The sequence below is a fragment of the Cygnus olor genome, chromosome 17 (assembly GCF_009769625.2).
Source record: "Cygnus olor isolate bCygOlo1 chromosome 17, bCygOlo1.pri.v2, whole genome shotgun sequence".
NCBI lineage: Eukaryota > Metazoa > Chordata > Aves > Anseriformes > Anatidae > Cygnus > Cygnus olor.
In genome coordinates, this window is record NC_049185.1 from 14,016,697 (window position 1) to 14,038,357 (window position 21,661).

General features: G+C 56.4%; 2 protein-coding genes across 3 annotated transcripts; one reads left to right on the forward strand and one right to left on the reverse strand.

Moving 5' to 3' along the window:
* Positions 1–3,942: 3,942 nt before the first annotated feature.
* MMAB (metabolism of cobalamin associated B) lies at positions 3,943–8,319 on the reverse strand (the record flags this gene model as incomplete). The annotated part of the gene is made up of 9 exons (XM_040577583.1): positions 3,943–4,509; positions 4,911–4,970; positions 5,659–5,723; positions 6,056–6,153; positions 6,527–6,599; positions 7,470–7,527; positions 7,612–7,705; positions 7,781–7,833; positions 8,252–8,319. Coding segments are annotated over 9 exons (657 nt in total), but the record flags the coding sequence as incomplete, so codon positions are not given.
* A 146-nt stretch (positions 8,320–8,465) lies between these two features.
* MVK (mevalonate kinase) lies at positions 8,466–20,289 on the forward strand. 2 transcript variants are annotated; one of them, XM_040577607.1, is made up of 11 exons: positions 8,466–8,618; positions 8,703–8,850; positions 9,640–9,787; positions 10,982–11,137; positions 13,653–13,756; positions 14,616–14,661; positions 15,389–15,479; positions 15,930–16,046; positions 18,481–18,634; positions 18,748–18,901; positions 18,935–20,289. In XM_040577607.1, exons 1-10 carry the CDS (start codon positions 8,541–8,543, stop codon positions 18,897–18,899), a joined length of 1,194 nt encoding a protein of 397 aa, XP_040433541.1. In that variant the 5' UTR covers positions 8,466–8,540; the 3' UTR covers positions 18,900–18,901; positions 18,935–20,289. The 2 variants fall into 2 exon arrangements, with proteins under 2 accessions (XP_040433541.1, XP_040433538.1); XM_040577604.1 differs by having other exon boundaries at positions 18,748–20,289.
* The last annotated feature ends 1,372 nt before the right edge of the window (positions 20,290–21,661 follow it).

Here is a 21,661-nt window from a genome sequence, read left to right on the forward strand (position 1 = left end):
GCTTCCCCTCGGCGTTCAGGTGGGTACGTACGTGGTGGTGCAGCCCTTCGCTTACCAGCTTCAGAGCCCCACGTTGTCCCCCCCCTAAGCCAGGTCTCGCCGTGCTGACGGCCCCGCTCCCCGGCCGGGACCGCGGCGCTCGGGGCAGCCCCATGGGCGCTCGGCTCGGCTGGGGAGAGGGCGCTCGGCGGGAGCGTGGAAGAGGGCTCCCAGTCAGTGTGCAAGCACCATTGTTTTGACACCGAGGCATATGGTGCCGTCAAAAACAGCAAAAAGAAACCCCACAGCAGATGCTGCAAAGGCAGAAAGCTGGCAAGAGACAGCCAGGCCTGCAAAATGCCTGCTCCGCCGTCGCTGCGTGGTGAGCCAGCAAGCGGGGAGCTTGCTGGGGCTGGCTCCATGCACGCCAGGACCGTGCCACGTCCCTGACCCGCTGCAGGCCAGTAGTCCTTCCCTCGATACACTCGTGGCCGTGCGCTGGGCAGGGGCTGGCTGCGTGTTGGGACGGAGAGGGAGGACGTGCCCTGCAGCACCGAGCGGCACGAGACAAAGCAGTCCTGCAGCTCAGTTTTCTGGTTGCTCGCACTTACTGAGACGCGCACCAGCTCTTGCAGCCCGTTAGGGACCTGTGCAGGTGCTGAGCGGTCAGGCTGCTGTGGAGGTGGGAGAGCAGGATGGATTTCTGCAACACAGCCAGGGCCGAGTCTGCTTCTGCCTGATGCAGGGACTGTGCCTCTTACCGGGGGTGCCTTAACTGCATGCCTGTCCCCTTCTAGCCGGGGCTTACCGTGCTGTAAAACTGGCTGTTTGGGCAGGGAGGGATTTTCTTCCAGACAAAATGAGTGCTTCAGGGGCCTGCGACTGCAGAGGACTTGGCCTGTGGTCCTTCTGGTCCCCCGGCCTGGCAGGAGCAGCGCGGGACCGCTGCTGGCCCCTGGCTTTTTGGCTTCCTTTTCGGATGCAGCCCCTGCACCTCCTGTCAGGGTGGGGGCCCACTTACGTAGCAGCCCTTCCTCCTCTGCGCTAGCAGAGCAAATGCTGCCTTGTATAAATTTACATACAGCTTGGCAAAATGTATGTTTGTGTCATTTCTGCAAGAGCAGCAGCCGGCTCTGCTGCTTACACATTGTGGCAGTAATCGAGGTGCTTGAGTTATAGTGAAACTTATTTCATTTTACAGCTCCTACAGCGTTAACAGATGTACAGGCGTCTGATCCAATCATGCAGCAAGAGATTTTGGGGCCAGTTCTTCCAGTTTTGACAGTGCGTAAGCTAGGAGCAGCCATACATTTTACAAACAAGAATAAACGACCCTTACCAACATATGTCTGCGCTGGCAGATCCAACATAATCATAAATAAGGCACCCTGCTAGGCAGGAATGTGTCTGGGCTCTGCATACGGTCAGCACGGACAAAGCATCTGCCTTCCTCCCGTTATATTAATGAGGTGCAGGCACCGGAATCCCTGTGTTGTACAGCTGGATTTGCTAGGTGGGGACAAAGGACTTGGGAAAACAACTGCTAACCCAGAGCACTGGGGCTTTGCTCATTTTAAAGCTTGTACTTAATTCTCACTCCTACTTTGTTCACCTGTCCCCTCTCTTGCTAGGCTCTGATGCATTGCTGCGTGCCGCTCCCTGAGCGTTAGCAGACGCCAGCTCAGCCGCACTGGAACTTTTTTGCTGAGCTTGGTGCGAAATGTCCCTGCTTCCATCCCAGTGGCCCCTGGGAGCCTGGGGACCCAAGCCTTTCTGCAGCATTATGGCCAGCAGTTCCCCTGTCAGGGGGCAGCATTTGGGACAGAGGCGTCCCTTTTATCCAGCCAGGGCTGTGCTACACGGTGCGGAAGCAGCGGGCGAGCGCTGCAGGCTGTGAACTTGCAAAGGGCCAAGCGTGGCCCCGGGGGAGCTCTGCTCTGCTGAGCTGCAGCCGCCTGGGGCTGGGACCGCTCTCAGCCTGAACCACGCTCGTGCCTAAATTCAGGCACTGGCCCACTGTGCCTGCTTACCCAGAACAAGGGGGGCACCCCAGACACCAGCCCCCCCCGGCTTCGGCTGTGCTGAAACAATTGCACGGGGCTGTTTGGGTAGAAAGGGAGAGGGGGCGAGCTGGAAGCTGAGTGAACTCTAATAAATTTAATCTCTACATCGTATAAAAGTGCGGTAGCTAAATTTATTCCCCCTTGCACTCAAAACAATACTAGCTTTGGTCCCAAAACAGTAGTGAGATTTCTTCCCCCCAGCTGGAAAAAAAGAAAATACTATAAATCCATCCTGGAGCTGATTTATATAGCATTCATGAAGAATTTATATTGCTAAGAATTTTATTCAATTAAACTTGAAAAGCCTCTGGATTCTTAAGGTTCAATAGTGATCACTGAGACAGAGCTATCATAAAACTGGATGGCCTGTCTGGAGCAGGCATTGAGAAAATGTCTGATGTGACATTGCAGCTGACGGTACAGTCCAAATCAAGAGCATTTGTCATTGGGATGTGTTACAGGCTACGGCTTGGAAAATTACTCTGTGAAAAATGTGCATTAACAATAGCCATGAAATATGCGTTAAAAAAAAAAAAGGGTGAATAATGAGCCAGCGGTATCTATTAGCGCTGGGCATTCTTCACTCTGACCCCACTCTGATTAAAAAGTTAACACAAAAGCCAGAGACTTTTGGGGAGCAACTTTGAAGTTGTTCCTGCTTAAATAATTGAACAGGGGAAGCTGCGTGACTTAAGAGCTCCCACCACCAAGAGTCGCGCTCTTGGTGCGAAACGAGCGCTCTTAACCTGTGTAATCGCCTTATAGCCCCGTTTTCTGTGATGCTCCTCCACCCAGGGAAGGGACAACCTAAACCCACGTGGAAGAACGTGTGTGAGACAGATTGAACTTCCGAGCTGTAAGAGACTTGGACTTTTAACTGCATAGACTGTAGTCGTCTGGCTGCTCTACCTACAACGTGGGTAGCAAGGCGTTAACTCGTTCAGCTGGCTGTAACGCACTTGTTTACGTACCAGGTTTTTTGGCAGTCCAATCCATCAGGAAGCTGAAAAAGCTTCCAACAGAGCGAGTCTGAGATCTCTGAATTTTAGTTAGCTTGCTCTGTCAATTTACTTGGAGGTGCCTTTGGCTTGCTGCTAGAAGATTGGGCTGCTAAGCTTGTATCATGTAAATTGATACGCTTAAATTTACTGAAAATGATAAGAAATGGTAAAAAAAAAAAAACAGCAAAACGTGCAGCTGTTCTGAAAGATGAAGTGTTCGGCTGCCCTAGGTGAGCTCTGCGACAGGATGTCTTCTCTGCTGGAAGCACCGCATTTTATCGTGGTGTTTGCAGCCAGATTCCCCAAGCTTTGGGACATCCGCTCTGCTGAGAGCTCCACAGCAGTGAAACTCCCAGGGCCGTTAATGTGTGGGGTACGAACATCTGTGGGTATTGGCCTCTCTCTTCCACCTCTAGCTGTGCCAGCTGAAAAGGCTCCAGGCCTCTGCTACTCACCACAACCCCTGTATCTGCAAACTGGACCCGAGTGCCCTGCAGCTGATAGGGATTTGACAACTGGACTCAAACACCTGCAGGCAAAGGGGGATGCTGTGACCAAGGTGTGCCCAAGGGATCTGCGCGCTGGGAGGGCAGCTCTGCACGGAGTTAAGCCCAGCTAACTAAACAGGTCGTACCTGCACCTAGCCTGGAGGATTTGGCCCTTCCTCCTTGAATCCCCATCCTGCACAAGCCCGTTCCTGGCAGAGGATGCATGGGATTGTCAGCACGGAGACATTTTTCACATGCATAAGGAGAGGCAGCCCGAGCCAAAGAATTCAAAGTGTGTTCCTGTAAATCTACACAGCTCAGCTCCAGCCAGGGCTGATGGATTGAAAGCAACTTAAAAAAGAAAAGCAAGCTGGGCTCGGTATTAAAGCATGACAGTTAGGGGCCCTTTGGTACAAGTAAATCACATTTATTATTTCAAAGCCTGTGGACAGAGTTCCTGAATCTCGGCACAGTAGCTGTTCTGCACGAGCATTGTGCCTTACAAAGAGAAGCTGATTGTTTTCTCTTCTTCATTCCTCAGAGCCCCGTCAAAGTCGTTCCACAGAACCTGCCACTGCCCAGGGAAATTAAGACATCTCTAGAAATCAGCTGTAGTTATTAAAGTCTCCTGACTCATTTCCAATCTAGGACAAAGAGTAATTCTGAAACCAGCACCACATTGTTACTACAAGAGATACTCGGACAAGGCCGAAGAGAACAGCTGTGTTCCTTATAGCATTTATGAACAAGGTCCTAGCTATTTTAGTTGGAAGTTCTCGGCAGCTCACGTTCCCAGTGCAGGCCTGCTCTCTGTTCTATCCATGCCTGAGGAAAGCACTGTCCTGGATTTACCTTTCCATGATCTAGAAAGCAAACGTCCCAGCTCCCAGTCACTGCTCAGACTTTATGTATATTTTCTCTTCCTTCCCTTCCTTCATTGCAGCGTAACGCGCCAAAACGAAGAGGTAGTCGCTCAGTCTGTAAACCAAGGGAAAAGCAATGAGATCCCTTCTCACATCCCACGTACCCAGCAGCGTGCACTACGCAACGAAGCACGTTCCATTACGGCACAAGAAGTGCAGGTAAAGCAAAGCAAAGCAAAGCCAGCCCGTACAAGAAGTGACTCCCAAAAGCGCCTTCAAGAAGAAGGTGAAGGGACTGCCCCTCCAGCACCCCAGCGGTGTCTGCACAGACGCACAGGCCATGCAACCATACTTTTTAAAAAGCTGCTTGTTAAAACTTCAAAGATCATAATCTGGAAGGGAAACTCCTTGAGATGTAAAACCCCGCAGTTCTGTGCCGTGGCTAAGGGAACGACAACAAGCACGCTCCAGTGGTACAGAATAAGGAGGTGGATGGATTTTTATTTTTTTTTTTACCTGTTTAAATATTTGGCCACGTTTGGATCTGCTTCCCCTGCTTGTACTAAAGGAACCACGCTAGAACAAGAAAAGGAAAGTTTTAGTGCATTTAACTTGCGAGTTCTGAATGAACAAATAAATGCAATTTGCTGGAGCACCAAACTTCACACCCCAACCTCACGTGGAGCCTCTGTCCTGATCCCCCGTGGCAGGTGTGAGCGCTGTTCAGTTCCACCAGGAGAAATCCTTGGTGGCCACGTAACACAAATCGTTACCATAACTTTCTGGAGGACTGCAGATGTGCTCCGCTAAAGGATACCCATGAGTGAGTTTCACTTAATAATGGGAGCAGCTTGTAAGTGAATAACCTGAAGGATCGTTATGCCTTTCTGCAGGTAAACAGGAACCCTTATTTTGGTGAGGGAACAGAGCTGTTCATTGCCTCTTGCCTGGCGTACAGCCCTCATTCTAGCTGTCTTTTGAAGAAACAACTGACTGTGATGTTAGCTTTTTGCAGACTAGGTTGCCCTGCTGTAAGGAGAGCACACCTACAGTAACATCTTCCTTAACATCAGCTGCTTCAGCAGGGAACCCGCAGCAGCTTGGTTAGCGCTGCTGCACAGCGGGTTCAGGCAAACACAAGTGGCTTCGCGTGGAAGTCACTTCGATAACGAGCAGATGAGTTTTCTCTCTGGTGTGCTGTTATTGTGGCAGTCTGATCATCTTCTAATGATTTTGTTCAGTTACACCAAGAGCCAACACTCACCACCTCTCAGCTCTGCGGCAGACGGCTCGGGAAAAATGGAGAGCGGCGCTGCTTTTACCTCCCGACTGCAAGGACAACGAAACAGCACATCAGTGCCTGCTAACAGACAGCCGTCCACCTCGTTGGACAACTGCAGCAAAGCTCATCACATTCTACACACATGCAGCTGAACAAACGCTCTGTTATGGCCAGGCAACTGGGAAGAGAGATCTAAATGCAGAAGCATGTGGAAATTTAACTCGGCCTGGTCCTTCTCCGTGCTTTTCTTCGCTATTTGTCAGCACAAATAACAGCTTCACAACCTGTTTCCTCCTGGCTCCCACAGCAAGTGGTGGGGCAGATTTACCCTAACAGAGCCAGCCTTCTCCTGGCAGCGAGTGGCACGAGCAATACCTACAGGCAAGATGAAAGCTCTGAGCGGAGGAAGCTGCTCTGAGTAGCTGTCAATCCACCGCTCCAGCTCCAGGACAGGCTTCTCGCTGAAAGCAGTTCGTTCTACAGAAGGAAAAGGAGAGTCAACTGCAAGAAATGCAGAATCATTCACTCCACAGATGGGGCTCTCCTTTCACAATTCTTGGATTGGTAAGCACTAAGAAAGCACCCCAAAATCCTCTTCCTGCTGGAGCAGGGCTGGTTCCCCATTCAGCAGCTGTGGCGGCGCCCCAGGCCAGCTCGCATCGCCCGAGTCACACAGACACAGCAGCAGCAGCTCGTGGAACCACACGGTACCCGCTCAGCACCCAGCCACGCGGTGTGGAGCAGCCCTTGGGCAGCTCTCACTGCCGCACGCTGGGGCAGCCTCCCAGCGCCAGTCCAGCACAGCGTGGATTCACGACCTGTTATCCCAGGAGAATCCTCTGGGGCTTACTTAAGTGAGCTTCCCTGGCTGAGGAGAGAGGCGTCGCGATGTTGGAGCCCACATCCTGCAGCATACACTGGACCTAGATGTGGCAATCAGGACAAAAATAAGAAGTGTTTACGTTATCCAGCCTTTGATGCTCCAGTACAACCACAGCAAGCTCTGGGAGGCGACAGCTGGTTGTGCTGATTAAAGAAGATCCGACCCTTGTTGTTCATCATCCCCAGCCTGCTGGCAGGAGGGATCAGGTACATGCTCCCTAATTGCTTTATGAGAACCCAGATTATCGCGTGTACTTGTTTTCACTGGCACATTAAACCACCCAGGATGACCCTGGCGAGAGTAGACCAGGAGCACTCGCAGGATCTGGTTGCTGGTGGGACACCAAGCCAGTGACTTCTGAGAGAATGGCAGTGACAAACAGCTGGAGATGGTGCTGGCTCGGTGTCGCATCCACTTCTGAAAGGAGCATCTCTCCATAGCACGGGACGTTTCAGAGGCAGCCTGGTAAAGCTCTATAAGGTCTCTGATTAGCTCCTTCTGAGGTCCTGTGCACAGCAAAGCCAGTTAGTAAAACCCACATAATGCCACGGTGGGAGCAGTCTCCCACCATCGCGCCCACGTAGTTTCGGTGCCCTGATCCCAAACCTGAGGCTCCGTGACAAGGCTTAACTCACGTCCGTGACGTGTGGGGGCACAGATCTGGGTACATGTGGATACGTTTATCCGCCCGCAACTGATCTGCTTGAGCTGCCGGTTTCCTTCCTGGCTAAAGTTTGTCTCTTGGGGGGTAACTGTGGCTCAGAGCCTTACATATTTATGGGATGCTTCGTTCGAATATTTTAATGCTACGTTTATTAAATTCCTACGTGTCAACGGGAGCATCCTGCCTAAAACCAGCGCGGCACACGGCGGGGCCGCGGGGTAAGGAAGGCCTGCCGGCAGCACTCACTTTGTGAAGCTGCTCCACGAACGCGTGCCCCTTCTCGACGCCGAACTCGCTGGCCAGCCTGCGGCGGGGAGAGGGGGTGAGCGGGGCTGCAGCCCCCCGGGGCTCGGGGAGGAGGCCGGGGGAAGCCCCGCGGGGCGCTCACCCGATGGCGGAGCTCAGCTCGTCCGTGGTGCCCAGCGCCTCGAAGACGCGGTCGCCCTTGGGCCTCCTCTCCCCGGTGAAGGTGCTGGAGAAGCCTGCGGCAGGCGCGGGGGGCGCTCAGGACCGGGCAGGGCCGTGCAGGCCCCGCTCCCCGGCCGCCCCGGGCCCACCTTCGTCCCCCGTTCGCGTGTAGATCCTCGGGGCGCGGGCACCGCCGGCGGGGCTGCGGGAGGCGGGGGTCGTCAGGGGGCGGCGGGCAGCTCCCGGGCCCGGGCCCGGGCCCGATCCCCGGCCCCGATCCCCGGCCCCGGTCCCGATCTCTGGCCCCGGTCCCGTTCCCGATCCCCGGCCCCCGCTCCCGTTCCCGGCCCTGATTCCCGGCCCCGATCCCCGGCCCCGCTCCCCACTCCCCGGTCCCGATCCCCGCTCCCCGGTCTCCCTCCCGGTCCCCGCTCCCGGGCCCCGGCCCCGATTCCCGGCCCCGATCGCCGGCCCCGATCCCCGCTCCCCGCACCCCCTCCCGGTCCCCGCTCCCGTTCCCCGGCCCCGTTCCCCGGCCCCGTTCCCCGGGCCCCGCTCCCCGGGCCCCGCTCCCGCTCCCCGGCCCCGCTCCCCGGCCCCGCTCCCCGGCCCGTCCCCACCTGCCGGCCCCGCCGCGCTGCCGCCGCCCCAGCGACCTCCGCACCCCCCCGGCCGCTGCCGCCGCCGCCCGCCGCAGCATCGCCGCCGCCGCCCGCCGCAAGCCCCCCGGGGCCAGCGCCAGGCCCCCGCCGGCCTCACCCCGGGGCCTCGCCACCCCGCGCCGCCGCCTCCCGATTGGCCAGCCCGCGGCCCCGTCCCCTCTGCGAGCCCCGCGATTGGCTGGGAGCGAGCAGGGCGGGGCCGGCGGCTGAAGCCGGGGCGGGGCGCGGCGCCCGGCGGCGGGCAGCGATGGCGGAGCGGGGCCTGGTGGTGTCGGCGCCGGGGAAGGTGATCCTGCACGGGGAGCACGCCGTGGTGCACGGCAAGGTGAGCGCCGCCACGGGCCTGGGCCTGGGCCTGGGCTTCGCGTTCCCGGTCCTGACTCCCCGTTCCGTCCCGTTCGCCCCGCAGGCGGCGCTGGCCGTGGCGCTGGGGCTCCGCACCTTCCTGTGCCTGCGGCCCGGCGGCGAGGAGCGGCTCCGTGTCCGCCTGCCCGGCGTCGGCGTCCTCAGGAGCTGGGACCGGCCCGGCCTCCGCGCCCTCAGGGGTCGCCTCGAGGGTGAGAGGGGACCGGGGGGTCCCGGGGGGGCGGCACTGGGCTGGGGGGGGGGGGGGGTATGGGGTTGGGTTGGGGTTGGGTTGGGTTGGGGTAGGGGTAGGGGTAGGGGTAGGGGGGGGTTCATCAACTGACAGGGGCACGGGGTGAGGGGGGTGTCCCGTCCCGTCCCTCACGGGCTGGATGGGGCTGGGGGCACCCGGGGTTGGGGCAGGGGGCTGGAACCAGGGGGTCTGTAAGGGCCCCAGCCAGCCGCAGCCACCCCCGGGCGCTCAGCGTCTCGTGCCGGGTGACCCCGTGGGTCCCTTCCCGCTGCAGGTCCCGTCACCAGCTCCCCTGACCCTCACCGGCTCTGTTTGCTTAGCAGGACAAAGTCTGCAGGGTCAGTGCCTCGGTAACCTCGGCACCGGCCAGAACTTCTCTTGTGCTCATCCCTGCCCTGGCTGTTGGATCTCAGACACGTCTGAAGCGCCTCAGCGTCCCTGTTCTTTAATAACCAGCGTTTGGCTTGCCAAATTCTGCCTGGTGGTGGATGGGCACACGTGAGAAGTGAAGGCAAGGAGTCTCTGTCAGACGGTGCAGGTGTGGGGATGGAGGAAGATCAGGTTCTCGGGGTGGTTGGTGGTTTTGCTTTATTTTATCCTGAGCAGAAAGCTTGTAGGTAAAACGTGAAACTAGTTCATAGTCCGTGTCTGCCTCCTCTAACAAGAGTTGTTTGTGTAAATGCAGCTTTCAGGTTTAACAATTTCCTGGCTTCTAAGTGTTTGAATTCTCCCCTGCTTGCCTCCCTAGCTGACTTTGATGAATCTAAGCCCCCCAGCGCAGAACTGCTGGAAGCACTGAAAGAGTTTGCTGGAATCCCTGCCGAAGCCTCAGCTCCTGACAGCCTTGCTATTCTTGCCTTCCTTTATATGTGCCTGGCTATTTCAGCTAAGTATGGGTAAGGCTGTCCTCCTGCCCCAAAATAAACGTGTTTTGGGCGTTCAGCGTTAGTTGAGTCTTTAAGGTCACAGAAGGAAACCAAATCTTTCAGGCAAAGTAAGAAATCAAAGGGAATCGCACTTTATTTAGGTTCTGGGCACCTCAAGAGACCCCTTCAGAGCTGGTGTATTTGGTGGGTGGGGTGCCCCAAGCGGGTGGGCTGGGAGTCCTTGGCTCTCGCTTACGCATCTGGCTTTGAGATGCTGCAGTCAGAGCGGCTCATCCCACCCTTCCTGCACGGTCAGTAGGAGCAGACAGACAGACAGACGTCCTGCCCTGCAGGCAGCTCATTTCGTATGGGCTTAGCGTGGGTAGGAGAAACACCTACGGAAACAAGCTGTGAATTCAGTGGCTGATCCCTCTGCTAAGCTGGGTCTCCTTCCAAATTTGAGAACTTGGGGTCACCACAGCTCACGGCTGTTTCAGTTTCTAAACTTGATCAGCGCAGTTGGTGATAATCTAAGTTACTGAAAGGGTGTTTGGGGCGGGGTGTGATACATGCAGCACCATCACAGCCTGTTTCCAATACTCTTAGCCAAGGACCGAAGGCTAAAGGAACGTGACAGAGACTTGCTTTGCAGTCTCTGCTGCTCGGTGACAGCGCTGGGGCTGTGACCAGCCTGCTCTGAAACCACCAGGTTGTGGTTCCCACCGCTCACCTGCCGATACAGGCTCCTGGCTTTGATGCTGGGGTCCGTAACAGCCCTGACACAGTCGGTGGAGAAGAGGCCACGTGGACACGGGCACGTGCGCCCTTCATCATCCCCGGCAGCTTCTTGCTCCAGCGAGGTGTAACGGTGCGGTTGGGAAGTTGTGACACTCGGTCTTCACTTAAAGTATATTTAAATTCACGCAACAGTCTCTGAAGGGTCTCTTTATGGTGCTACTCAAGTATTTGGTTACAGGGTGCCCCTCCCAGCTGCTTGACGAGCTGTGCTAATCATAGATCCGATTCAGCCAGGCTTTGTTCTGGTACAATGGCTCGGTGAGGCTACTCAGCTGCCTGCGTGCGGCGGGTGCGTGTGCGTGTGCTGATGGTGCCAATTTTCAAGCAGCTTTTCCTGTGATCGGTCCTAAATGGCATCTTTTACCTTCGAAAGGTTGTTTCGAGATGGGATTCGAGGTCGCTGTAAGCCTGCCCTTTGTGTTTCAGAGATGTTCCCAGCGTGGACATCGTGGTGTGGTCTGAGCTGCCCATGGGAGCCGGGCTGGGGTCAAGCGCTGCCTACGCGGTGTGCTTGGCGGCGGCGCTGCTGCACGCCTGCGGAGCCATCTCCTGCCCTCTGAAGGACGGGGAGACCACAGCCAGGTAACTAATGCCTTGGAAGCACGCCGCGGGGGCAGCTCTGCTCTCTGACAGCAGCATGGCACAGTGTGGGGTCGATGTCCCTGGCTGGGGGGGTTCTGTTTGGATCAGCACATCCCGCAACGTGACCGCTGTGCCCCTGTCTTTCCTTTTATCCGAGCAAATTCTGGCGCTGGCGCCTCTCCTGGGCTGTCCGGCTGTCTCTTGGGCTCAGGCTCTGGCTGTGGCCGTGGCTGTGGCACCCTGAGCTCGGCTCGTTTCCCTTCCCTCCCTGTTGCTGCCTGTGCTCCAGCAGCAGAGGCGTGTCTTGTCCCAGGGCTCTGACCTGCGAATCGTGTTTACAGTTCTGTTCTCCTGATAAAAGCACCTGGATGCAGAGACTCGGTCAAATGTGCACATTTAACCCACTGCTTACTCTGTCTAGGGCAAGGTAGCTTTATTTTGCCAAGAAAATAAAACACGTGCTTTAATGTGGTGTTTTATTTTTTTTACCTCTATTTCTTCTCTGTCCCTGAGCATCTTTTAGGTTTTGCTTTGAGTTGTCAAAGAGTCAAAGATCCTTTCTACCTTCTTTTTCCCTGCATCTTCACGTGGATTTTTTTTCTGCACGTGGTAGGTTTCCTTCTGATTTCTTGCCTGAGTCTGCCCTTTATCAGGGGCTGCTGAAAGGGAGTTTCTTTCCCTCTCCCCTGCGTGGCTTTCGGTTGGAGTTGAACCTTGAAAAACTGCTCTGCTCTGCTGTGTGTCTGAGGAGGCTCTGCTTAGAGATGCGTATCGCAGCTGGAGCTGCAGAACCCTCTATTGTTCCTTCCCTGCCAGGTGCAGCCTTTTATGGCTGGCTCTGTGGATTTTGGGGGGGCCTGAGAGTGAGACCATGAGAGGGGGTAGCTTCAAACTCTGAGCTTGCAGACTGACCCAGAAACACGTTCCTAGAGCGGGTTTGTGAGCTGTGACCATGGGGAGGTTTGCCCGAGCACACGACGTGAGAAACGAGAGGCCAGTGCTAAACCAGCCAGTGAGCAGCAAGGATGTCTTCATTCCCTGCTCACGCTTCTTAGCTTCAGCTTGAATACAGCGTAATTTTTTTCTTCCAGCTGGCGTGCAGAGGGGTAAGTGAGAGATGGGGGTGTCAGACTTCAGAAGGTTTTTGCTTAGCATTGCAAGAAAAGAACAGCGTGATATAATGACTCCTGCGTCGCGAAGAATCGCAGCCTCTCAGAGAGGATTAAAAACAAGTGGTTTACAGCAAACTGCGCTTCTATTTTGAGTAGCGGTGGTGTGAGCTGTTTTCCTGAATGCTTCGCAGATTAAATATTGGCAAGTGAAATTAAAGATGTGTGGAGATGGATGAAGATGTTCAGCTGCAGCCTGGGAACGTGGGAAGTTTGAGGAGGAGGCTTCCAGGTAGCAGGCGGCTCCCCTAATTTCTGCCCTACCCTAGCAGGGGTCGGCGGCTGTTCCTTATTTCTTGTAGGGCTGCTTGGTGCTTATCTAAAATCTACGTCTGTGCCTCCGCTGCCGTCACACAGTTTGTTTTCTGGGCCCCGCGGTCCAAAAACCGAACGTTGTCGCTACACCAAATGCCAGCTTTGATCTCTGCAGAAGGTCCCTGATCTCTGCAGAAGGTCCCGGTGCTGGGATATCTGATCCCACGGAGCATTAGAACCACTCGGGCAGCGCCTTGGGGCGTGCGTGGGCTGTAGGGCGGGCAGTGCTGTGTGCCAGGGGAGGGATGGACGCCTGCCTGTGCGTGTCTGAGTGTGTTAGAGCAGGGCGCAGGAGCACCCGCTGGCTCTGCAGGACGTCGGGCTTCCCTCGTGGCTGGGTTTGGGAATCGGGCGAGCTCTGGGCTTGGCTGTGCGGGTGCGCTGGGGGACGCTTGGGAAGGAACCAGCGTGGTGAAGCTGCAGGCAGCAAGTGCTCTGTAACCGGCAGCTCCGTGTTGGCTTTTTGTGCTGCTACGGCCCCTTAATTGGTGTGTTCGGTCAGGGGCCTCGATCCTGGCTGAGCCTGACCCAGCACCGAGCCCTTCAGCCAGCGTTTAACCTCTCCAAGCACTTACCAGTCTGCGTGACTGCTTTCAGGGCAACGGAGAGCCCGTTCTTGTGTCTCTCAGCATAAACACCTCGGCATTTGCTTCCCTTTTGTGTTTTAAGTGCCAGCACCCAGCGTGGCTTGAAGTGTTAGGAGTTAATCCCTAAAAATCAAAGCCTTTGCTCGAGCATCGCTTCTAGTGACATCTTCTGACCCAATTTGTGAGGCTTCTGCGGCTGAGCAGCTGGCAATTAGAGGCTGGAGCTGCATGTGTGGGGTGCAACTTTTGGCGTTCTCATCTGCGTGTGAACTCGCCGTCCTGCGTGTCGCTGAGCAGGATCTCAGGGCAGTGTGTGGTAACACGGTGTTGGGAGGTGTGGATGGGGCTGGGTGCGCAGCGAGCTGACCCTGATCCGCTTCTGTGCTTGCTGTGCTCCTTGTGTGCCGTTTTTCGTGGTTTTGAGTCTTTTTTCTTGCCTTCCAGGTGGACGGAAGAAGAGATGACTCTGATCAACAGCTGGGCCTTCCAGGGGGAGCGGGTGATCCACGGCAATCCCTCGGGTGTGGACAACGCTGTTGCCACTTGGGGTACGTGCGTGTGTGCTGCTCCCCGGCCCTAAATGCGGGTGCTGAGGGGCTGTTGGGTGCCAGAGCAGCAGCCACGCTTCTGTTCTCCAGCGCAGGCTGCGTGTCAGCTCTGGAAGGTGGTGAGCCCCGTCCCTAACTGGGACTGGAGCCAGCCGGGGGGCTGGCAGACCTGCGTTTACACCAGGGATCTGCATCCCCCGGGCAGGTGCTGTGGGGCAGAGACCCTGCTGCAAAGAACCGAGATGTTCTGGTACGAACAAAGAAACGTAATCCTGTCCCCGGGATAAGGCAGGAGAAAATGCACTCGGACAGCTGTCACGCAGTTTCAATTAGCAGAGACTTCCAAGTGTTTTGGAAGTGTCCTTTTCCTTTTAATAATCTTTCTAATGAGACCTTTGCTTTGGTAAAGCAGGAGCCAGGCGAGAGAATCCTTCAGGACAGGGAAGTTCCCTGCTAGCGGACAGCTGCTGACACGAGCACAAACGTCCAGTCCCGTCTGAAACCAGCACGCTTGGCTCTACCCCGGGGAATCGTTGCTGGAGTCTCTTTTTCAGCAAAGATTTAATGCTGGCCAAACTCTTTGCCTTTAGAAAAATAAATAAATTACTGTGATCCTGAGGTAGAGGGGGGCAGAGGGAAAGTCACCGGGTTAACCGTGTCCAGCGAGAGCCTCTCATTAAGTCAGCGGGGCCGGGCAGATTCATGCTGCCTGCGAACATGGTTCATTTAGCTGGTGTTCCTTGCAATTACTGTCATGTGCTCTGGGTGAGGTTCTGAAGATGAAAGACCTTCTGTCTCTGACAATACCGCCTTATCTCGGCTGGCTGTGCGCTGAGACAATGCGTGTGTTTCACTTTAGGTGGAGCCCTGAGATACCAATCAGGAAAAATGAAATCGTTAAAGAGGTAATACTGGAGCTTAAAAATAACTCTTACGTGCAGTGGGTGGAACATGTCAGAAATGCCTCGGGCGGATGTGGCGCTGCATGAGGCTGCGAGCCGCGGGGCTCCGCGGCCCCGTTTCGTCCCGGGTGTGGGGAGCTTGAGTGTCGTCTTGGTTTGGGGTGGGCGAGAACAGCAAAATGTTTGGTCATTATCCGACATCAGATGAACACAGCGCAGAGGATCGATATTAATTTCATGGCATTATGGGCAGCAGGAACGGATCTGCTCCTGGTAGCAAATGACATTGTGGGGAGGGGGAAACTTCTTGCTTACCTGATGGCAGGGCTGCGTAAAAAGCGAGCTGCAGAGAGCAGGTCCAGGCCCTGAATGCCTCCTGCCACGGGAGGATAATCATTAAAATCTTCCCCAGTGCATGAAATTGCTTTATTAGCAGCTAATGGCTACTGCTGGCCAGCCTCGCAGTATTTCAAAGGAAGGATTTTACTTGAGAAACACAGATTTCAGTAAATACGCTAGTCCCGTTTATCGTGCTAGCGCAGTTGTTCGTTGTAACCGAGAGGAACAAGTCTGAATCCAGCCGGTGCTTGAGCACCTGCCTAATTTCCCCCAAACTAATGGGACCCTTACCTTTGTTGTGCTCAACTGAAGGCCCCGAGAGGCCCGGTGGGCTTGGGAGCTGCGGGGCTTTCCCGAAGGAAGGAGGCTGACCGTGTCTTGTTGCTTGCAGGGTGCCGATGCTGAGGATCCTGCTGACCAACACCAAAGTCCCGCGAAGCACCAAGGTCCTGGTGGCGGGGGTCAAGGAGAAGATCCTGAAGGTGCAGCGCCTGCGTGGCCACGGGGTTGGGGGCGTGCGCTGGGGGGAGATAGGAGATAACCCTAGTGAGCCCTGACCTCCTTGTGCAGGGCTCGCAGGCAGCTCTCGTGGTTGTTGTGTTGAAACTCGCTCCTAGCTAGCGCCTGGCGACTGGAGTTGAGCTTCCTTCCCTCCCTCCAGCACACAGGGCTTGCTGCAGAAATCACCAGTGTGCCACCATGAACAGAACAGCTCCTTCCTCTGGCCTGTTTCCCTCTGTTTCCCTCTCTTCCTCCAGTTTCTGCAGGTGTGAGCGTCTGGGCACTGCCCTGCTCTGCGCTGGGTTTTTCTGTGAATTAGAGCCCTGAGGGGGGCGAGGAATTGTGCAGCTCCTAAAGGCCGGGGCGGCTTTATCAGGGTGGCGTGAGGTCCAGCAAGCAGTCTGCTCACATCTTGCCTCCCTGCTTCTCAGTTCCCGGCTATAATGAACCCAGTGCTGGACTCCATCGATGCCATTTCTCAGGAGTGCCAAAGTGTTCTGGAAGCGATGCCTGCAAATCCATCACCGGAGTATTACCCTGTGCTGGAGGTAAGGGGCTTGTTCGCCAGTATTTTTAGACACTGTTACTGTTGAACATCAAAATGTCATTTAAAGACCATTAGGGCTAAGAAAGAATTTGATAGCAGGAAGTATTCAGGTCGGAGTGAAATTGTGGTCTGCGTGCGCTGCTCTTAATGCCCTTCTGGGAGCTGGGGGACAGAAAATGCTCTTTGTGTCTTCCCGCAGCACAGAGGACGGGGAGGGAGGGAGCAGACCTGGTGCTCTGGGGACTCGTAGCCCTAAAGGTTTCGTTTCTGTCTGAAAAGTGTGGGGTGTGTTTGGGCTGCGACGCCAGCCTCGCTCGTCTGCTGCTCTGTCACTGCCGGGGCTGGAGCGGAGAGCGGAGAGCCCAGCAGCCCCCGGTCGGCGAGGGGCTGGTCGCGAGCCAGCTCCCGGCGCTCGGCGCTCGTCCTGGCTCCAGAGGATGACAAACGGAGCTGTGCCCAGAGCTGACCTGACGTTGATGCATGAGGTGCATGCGGAGATCTGCGTTCGGCTTGGCTTTGTGCAGAGGGGGAGAGGCTGCTGCCGTGGGGGGAACGCGCTGCCAAGCGGGGGGAGCTCGTTGCGGTGCCGGGAGCGCTGCAGCACCGCCTCGTGCGGGGCGAGGACGCGTGGTGGTGCCCAGCTGAGGCAAACCTGGCCACGGGTGCTGAGCGACCCGTCGGTACCAGCGGTGCAGTTCCCCGGGGCTGTCCCGTGAGGGGCAGGGCTGCGGTGAGCTGCCTTCTGTACCGAAGCTGCGGGTTCGTCTCGAGTCTGAAGAGCCCACGGAGGCGCAGTTTATCACGCGCAGCATGGACATGTGCACACGCATCTGGCTGCTTCTGGAACGTGCAGTTCTGGGCAGCCCTGCATTCGAACCGTCGAACTAGTCTACTGTGTCATAAGCTGTCAGCCGACTCCTGGCAGGTCTTGGAGCAGATGACAGGTGTCTTGGATCGTCACGGGGAGCGCTGTGCCCTCGCTCAGGCATGTAAAGAAGCCTCTCGATGGGCGCCCGTCCAGCCCAGCACAAAACTTGTGATACGTGCGCTGTGCTTGCAGCGGGCTGGTTCGTCTTCCCACGTTTGTTCCAGCACAGTGCAGAAATGCTCTGGAGGTGGGTAGAGGGTTATTCCTGCATCGTCCTCTCCTGTGTGGTGGTGGCAGGAGACCCGAGCGGAGCTGAGGGATGGCAGTGTCAGAGCTCACAGCTCGCACGCAGCACCCCTCCCAGCTCAGCACCCCTCCCTGCTCACCGTGAGCTTGCAGCAGGCAGGGAGGTGCTGGGAGCACGGGGTGCTGCTGGGTCCCGTCCCAGCTGGCTCCTGCTTGTGGCACCCTCTGGGACAGCAAGAGGGGCAGCAGGTACCTGTAGGGAAGACGACCGAGTTTTGTGGTGTCAGACCAACACTGTTAAGAGCGAGCTTCCCCCGCTGACGGTGCCGATGAGTTGGGAGGATGCTGCTGTCGTTGGGGGTCTGATGTCCTTTCATGGCCCAGAGTTTGCTCTGTGAGAGGTAGCTGAGCGCTTCCCTCTGTTCCGCAGCTCTGCACCTCCAGTACGGGGCAGAGAGAAGCTGCAATCCTGACCCCTGCCTGTTGCTGTTGTCACCTGGGGCGTTCGGGCTTTGTCCCCACGGCAGCTTTCCCCAGGAGCAGCGGCGCTGGGGGCTGGCTGGCACAGAGGCGTGCAGGCAGCCCTGCTGGGAGGGCGGCATTGCCTGCGGAGAGGCTCGTGCTGCTCCCAGAGGGCAGGAGCTCCTCTTGACCCCTCTTGTGCTGGGTGCCAGGTGCCCGGCGCGGTGCTGGTGAGAGGCCCCTTGGCTTGCAGCCCACACAGAGGGGGAAGCTTTACTTCCCTGGGCTTGCAGTGTGCAACTCCATGTCTCCTCTCCAGCAGGGCTGGTTCTGACCTGGCTGTGTTAGAAGAACCCTGGATTTAGTGATGCTGGGTGGATCGCAGGGCAGGTGACAGCCAGCAGTGCTGGCTCAGTGCCCTTCCCACAGCCAGCAAGGGGCTCGGCACAGTCTCCAGCTCAGCACTTGTGTGACGGGGAGAGGGAAAACAGCCGGGAGGCATCGGGGAGTTCTGATTTAGGGCCTGGAATAAACATCTGTGAGCAGCTTGCTGCGACCAGGATTTTCTCCCTCCTGAGCGAGGAGGTCCAGAAGCTGCTGTACCGCTGTCACGGTGGTGGGCAGGAGCAGCGCAAATCATGGGATGGGGTCAGATGAGCAGCACGGGGCTCAGGCTCTGGCCTCAACCTTGCTGGACGCCAAGGTGTGCTGGTGGCCAAGCTCCCCGCAGACACGAGGTGGCTGTCGGGTGGCCAGGAAGGCAGGGCAGCCCCCCGCAGCTTCCCGAGGAAGGACCCATGGCCGGGAAGAGCTGCTGCCACCACGCCTGCTCATCTCCTCTCTGTGCAATCGCTTTTAGGAACTCTTCGATATCAACCAGCACCACCTGAACGTGATCGGAGTCGGCCACCCCTCCCTGGACCGGCTGTGCCGGGTGACGGCCTCGCACGGCCTGCACAGCAAGCTCACCGGCGCTGGCGGCGGCGGCTGCGGCATCACCCTGCTGCGACCAGGTCAGTGCCCCTCCGCCCGCCCGGCGCGGCACGGGGGCGAATGTGATCGCCCCTTCCTGCCTCCAGGCACGGCCTGGCTCACCCGCCGGCTGTTTTTGCCTCCCTCTTGGCAGACACCACCCCGCTGGCCGTGGAAGCAGCCAAGCGAGATCTGTGCGCTTGCGGATTTGAATGCTGGGAGACCGACATCGGGGCCCCCGGCGTGACCCTGCACTCCTCCTCGTCTTTAAACGCCCAAGTGCTGCACGCGCTCTCCGAGAGCTGAGCCGCTGCCCCTGGCCAGGCCGAGCTCTTGGCTGGCTCTGCCCTGCTGCCTGGGAGCTTCTCCCCAGTGATCCCGTCTGGGTGTCTCTGGGTGCTGGGGTTCAGGGCCGGTGTCTTGGGGAGCTGGGACCGCGACGAGGACCCAGGAGCAACTGCTCGCACTTGCGCTGGGTCCGAGTCCGACCCAGCCTCTCAAAAATCCTCTCTTGAATTTCCTTACTCAACTGCTGTGCTAATCTCGAGGGGCAGGAGGAGAGCTCTGGGCTGGATTCCAGCACGGATAATGACACTCTGCTTGGTTCTCCTGCTTCAGATGCATGTGGTGTCTCTCCGCGTCTCCCCTGGCGTCCTGCGAGGGCGTGCAGCGAGGCTGGCGAGGCGGATGTGCGGAGTGCTTTGACATTTTTGGGTGAAAAGCATCTTGGCAGCTCAGGGCTCGACACTTGGGTCTTGGTTTTTCCTGGACTGCAATTTACTGTGGAAAGGAAACATTTAAATAGAGCTCTTACCTGTTACTAATTAAGGCTTGGATAATTAACATGAAAAGACAGCACAACTCTAATGAAATTATCACTGTTTTCACCCTGTCTGGGCTAGTAAACGGGGTCCTGTAACCAGACCCTTTTCTGCTCATGTGCCCGAGGTCTGGTTCAGACTCTGGCTGTTACCTGCAGGGAGGGTGGCTGAAGGCAAAGGCAGTTTTAGAATCTCTAGAATTTAGAATTTTCTTACAGTAGCTCTTCTGGGATCTGTCTGGGGAGCGTGCTCTCACACTTCTTCTGTCTTAAATGAGCACGTGCTCGACCCGTGCCTGCTGGTGGGGGTGTGAACTGTGCCTCCTGTCGGGGGGGGGGTAAAGGTGGGGGAGATGGGGGGTCAGCAAAAGCAAACACGGATTTGTTCTAGTTTAAAGTAATTGGTTTTAAGTAAGGAAAAAATACTTTTCAAGAGCTGACCACCGTTTGCAATCGGTGAGGTATAAAACCTAAATGTTTCTTCTTCTGAAATCTTAGCGGTGTACTGCTAACTGCATGGAACCGGGAGGTGAGTACGTGACCCCGGAGTACCCTGAGGTAATAAGCTGACTCTTAGTGGCTGGGGTCTCTTCGATACCTGCTGAAGATTTTGTTGTTGGGTTTTTTTTGTTTTGTTTTGTTTTTTTTAAGTGTTGCTCTGTTCAAGAATTAACTTCACTGAAAGCCAAATAATACAGCGTCAGAGGTGGGGGAGCTCGCTTTCCCCTTCCAGTGCAGGAATAAGAAATCAAGTGTGAGAAGCTGAGGTCTGCTAGCTCTAACATTTTGCCATCCTCATGACCACGTTTAGCTCACTGATGAGACATAAATAAAACTGTCTCTGTTTTTAATAAATCGACATTTTATACGTGCAAAGTGTTCTTTGATAATTACGCTGGCTACAAAAGGAAAAAAGTACCGTACACTGCTTCAGTAAAACCCGGTTTCAGATGCTGGTTTTCTACATGTCTAATTACAATTCCAATTTGCATCCAAGAACAGCTTTACGCTAATCACAAGTCAGAAAGCCTGATAAATAATTTACCGTTTTCTAATACAGTGTAATCAATGTGAGGATCTGGATGCGTGCTGCCTTCATAACCACTTAAATGTGTCTGTAGCTTCTCCTGGTGAGCACAAAGAAATGCCACGTTCCCTGCGAAGAAACTTCACTTCAAAACAACGTCTCGGGGGTTAATCAGCGTTAGCTGCTTTCCTTAGAAGAAGGCCTGGCAGCTCTGGTAGGAAAAGAACTAAAAAATGTTGATTTGCTGCTTTAAATCATAACTAAGACGTGTGGGTCCTCCCGATACCAGCCCGCTGAGCCGTACGAGTCCTCGAGTCCTTCAGCGAACGTCGCCCTGTGCTGGCTCTGCTCCATTTCTCATCTTTCAGCCGTGCCAGGCCCGTAGCTGGAGGCCTTGGCGCTCCCTGGCACGAGCTCCGCTGCAATCTGTGACCTGCGGCGTTGTTGTCCGCGAACTTTCAGCCTCGTCTCGCGGCCCTCTGCTTCGCTGGGGGGTGACGGAGATGCAGAGGTGACGCGGGGAGGGGGGGCTGAGCCCGGAGGCCGAGACCTTGGAGGGATCGGGGTTGAGGTGGGTGCTGCGGGGCGAGCTGGGGCACGGCCCTCTCCCCAGCTTTCCTCCTGCCCCGCGGCCCCAGGCTCCCAAATCCGTCTCTGCACAAGGCGGGGGCTGCAGCAGGGGAGGATGCTGCCCCCCGGGCCGCCGGGACCAGAATTGCGCAAGTCAGCAGCTGGAGCCGGTCCCAATTTGTTAGCAGTAGGCACGGATTTAGCATCCATCTGCGAGCGCTGGAGTGCCCGCGCTCTCCTTCATTTATTCCTCCCTCCCAGGCTCAATCAGAGGCTTCGCAGGCGCCTCGCCGCTCTCAGCGGGATTACCGGGGGGGCACCGGGCATCAGCCTGCTGCTGGCATCCGCGCGGGGCGCAGAAATCACCCGGCGGCAGCAGCACCAGCTCGTGGCCACCCCTCGTGCTCGTTTTACGGAGCAAACAGGGACACGGGGTACCCCAAACCCTGTGCTTCACTGCTCGGGGAGCGCAGCTTGAGCCCAGCCTGGGTGCTCTCCCCGGGGAACCTGCCTCCCTCCACTCTCCTCTCCTCTCCCCTGTCTGGTTTTACGGATGTGTAGCGGAGCGGCGATTGCCGCTGAAGGATTAGCCTGGTAATTTGGCTAATTTTTCTTGAGCTTCATTTTTCACATGATGAGCTTTGCAGGAAG

Bases quoted from the DNA above. Each gene is read 5' to 3' on its own strand.
- MVK (XM_040577604.1), top strand. From the start codon at position 8,541: ATGGCGGAGCGGGGCCTGGTGGTGTCGGCGCCGGGGAAGGTGATCCTG. The intron at 8,851-9,639 runs GTGAGAGGGGAC...TTGCCTCCCTAG, and splicing joins CCTCAGGGGTCGCCTCGAGG to CTGACTTTGATGAATCTAAG. The intron at 16,047-18,480 runs GTAAGGGGCTTG...AATCGCTTTTAG, and splicing joins AGTATTACCCTGTGCTGGAG to GAACTCTTCGATATCAACCA.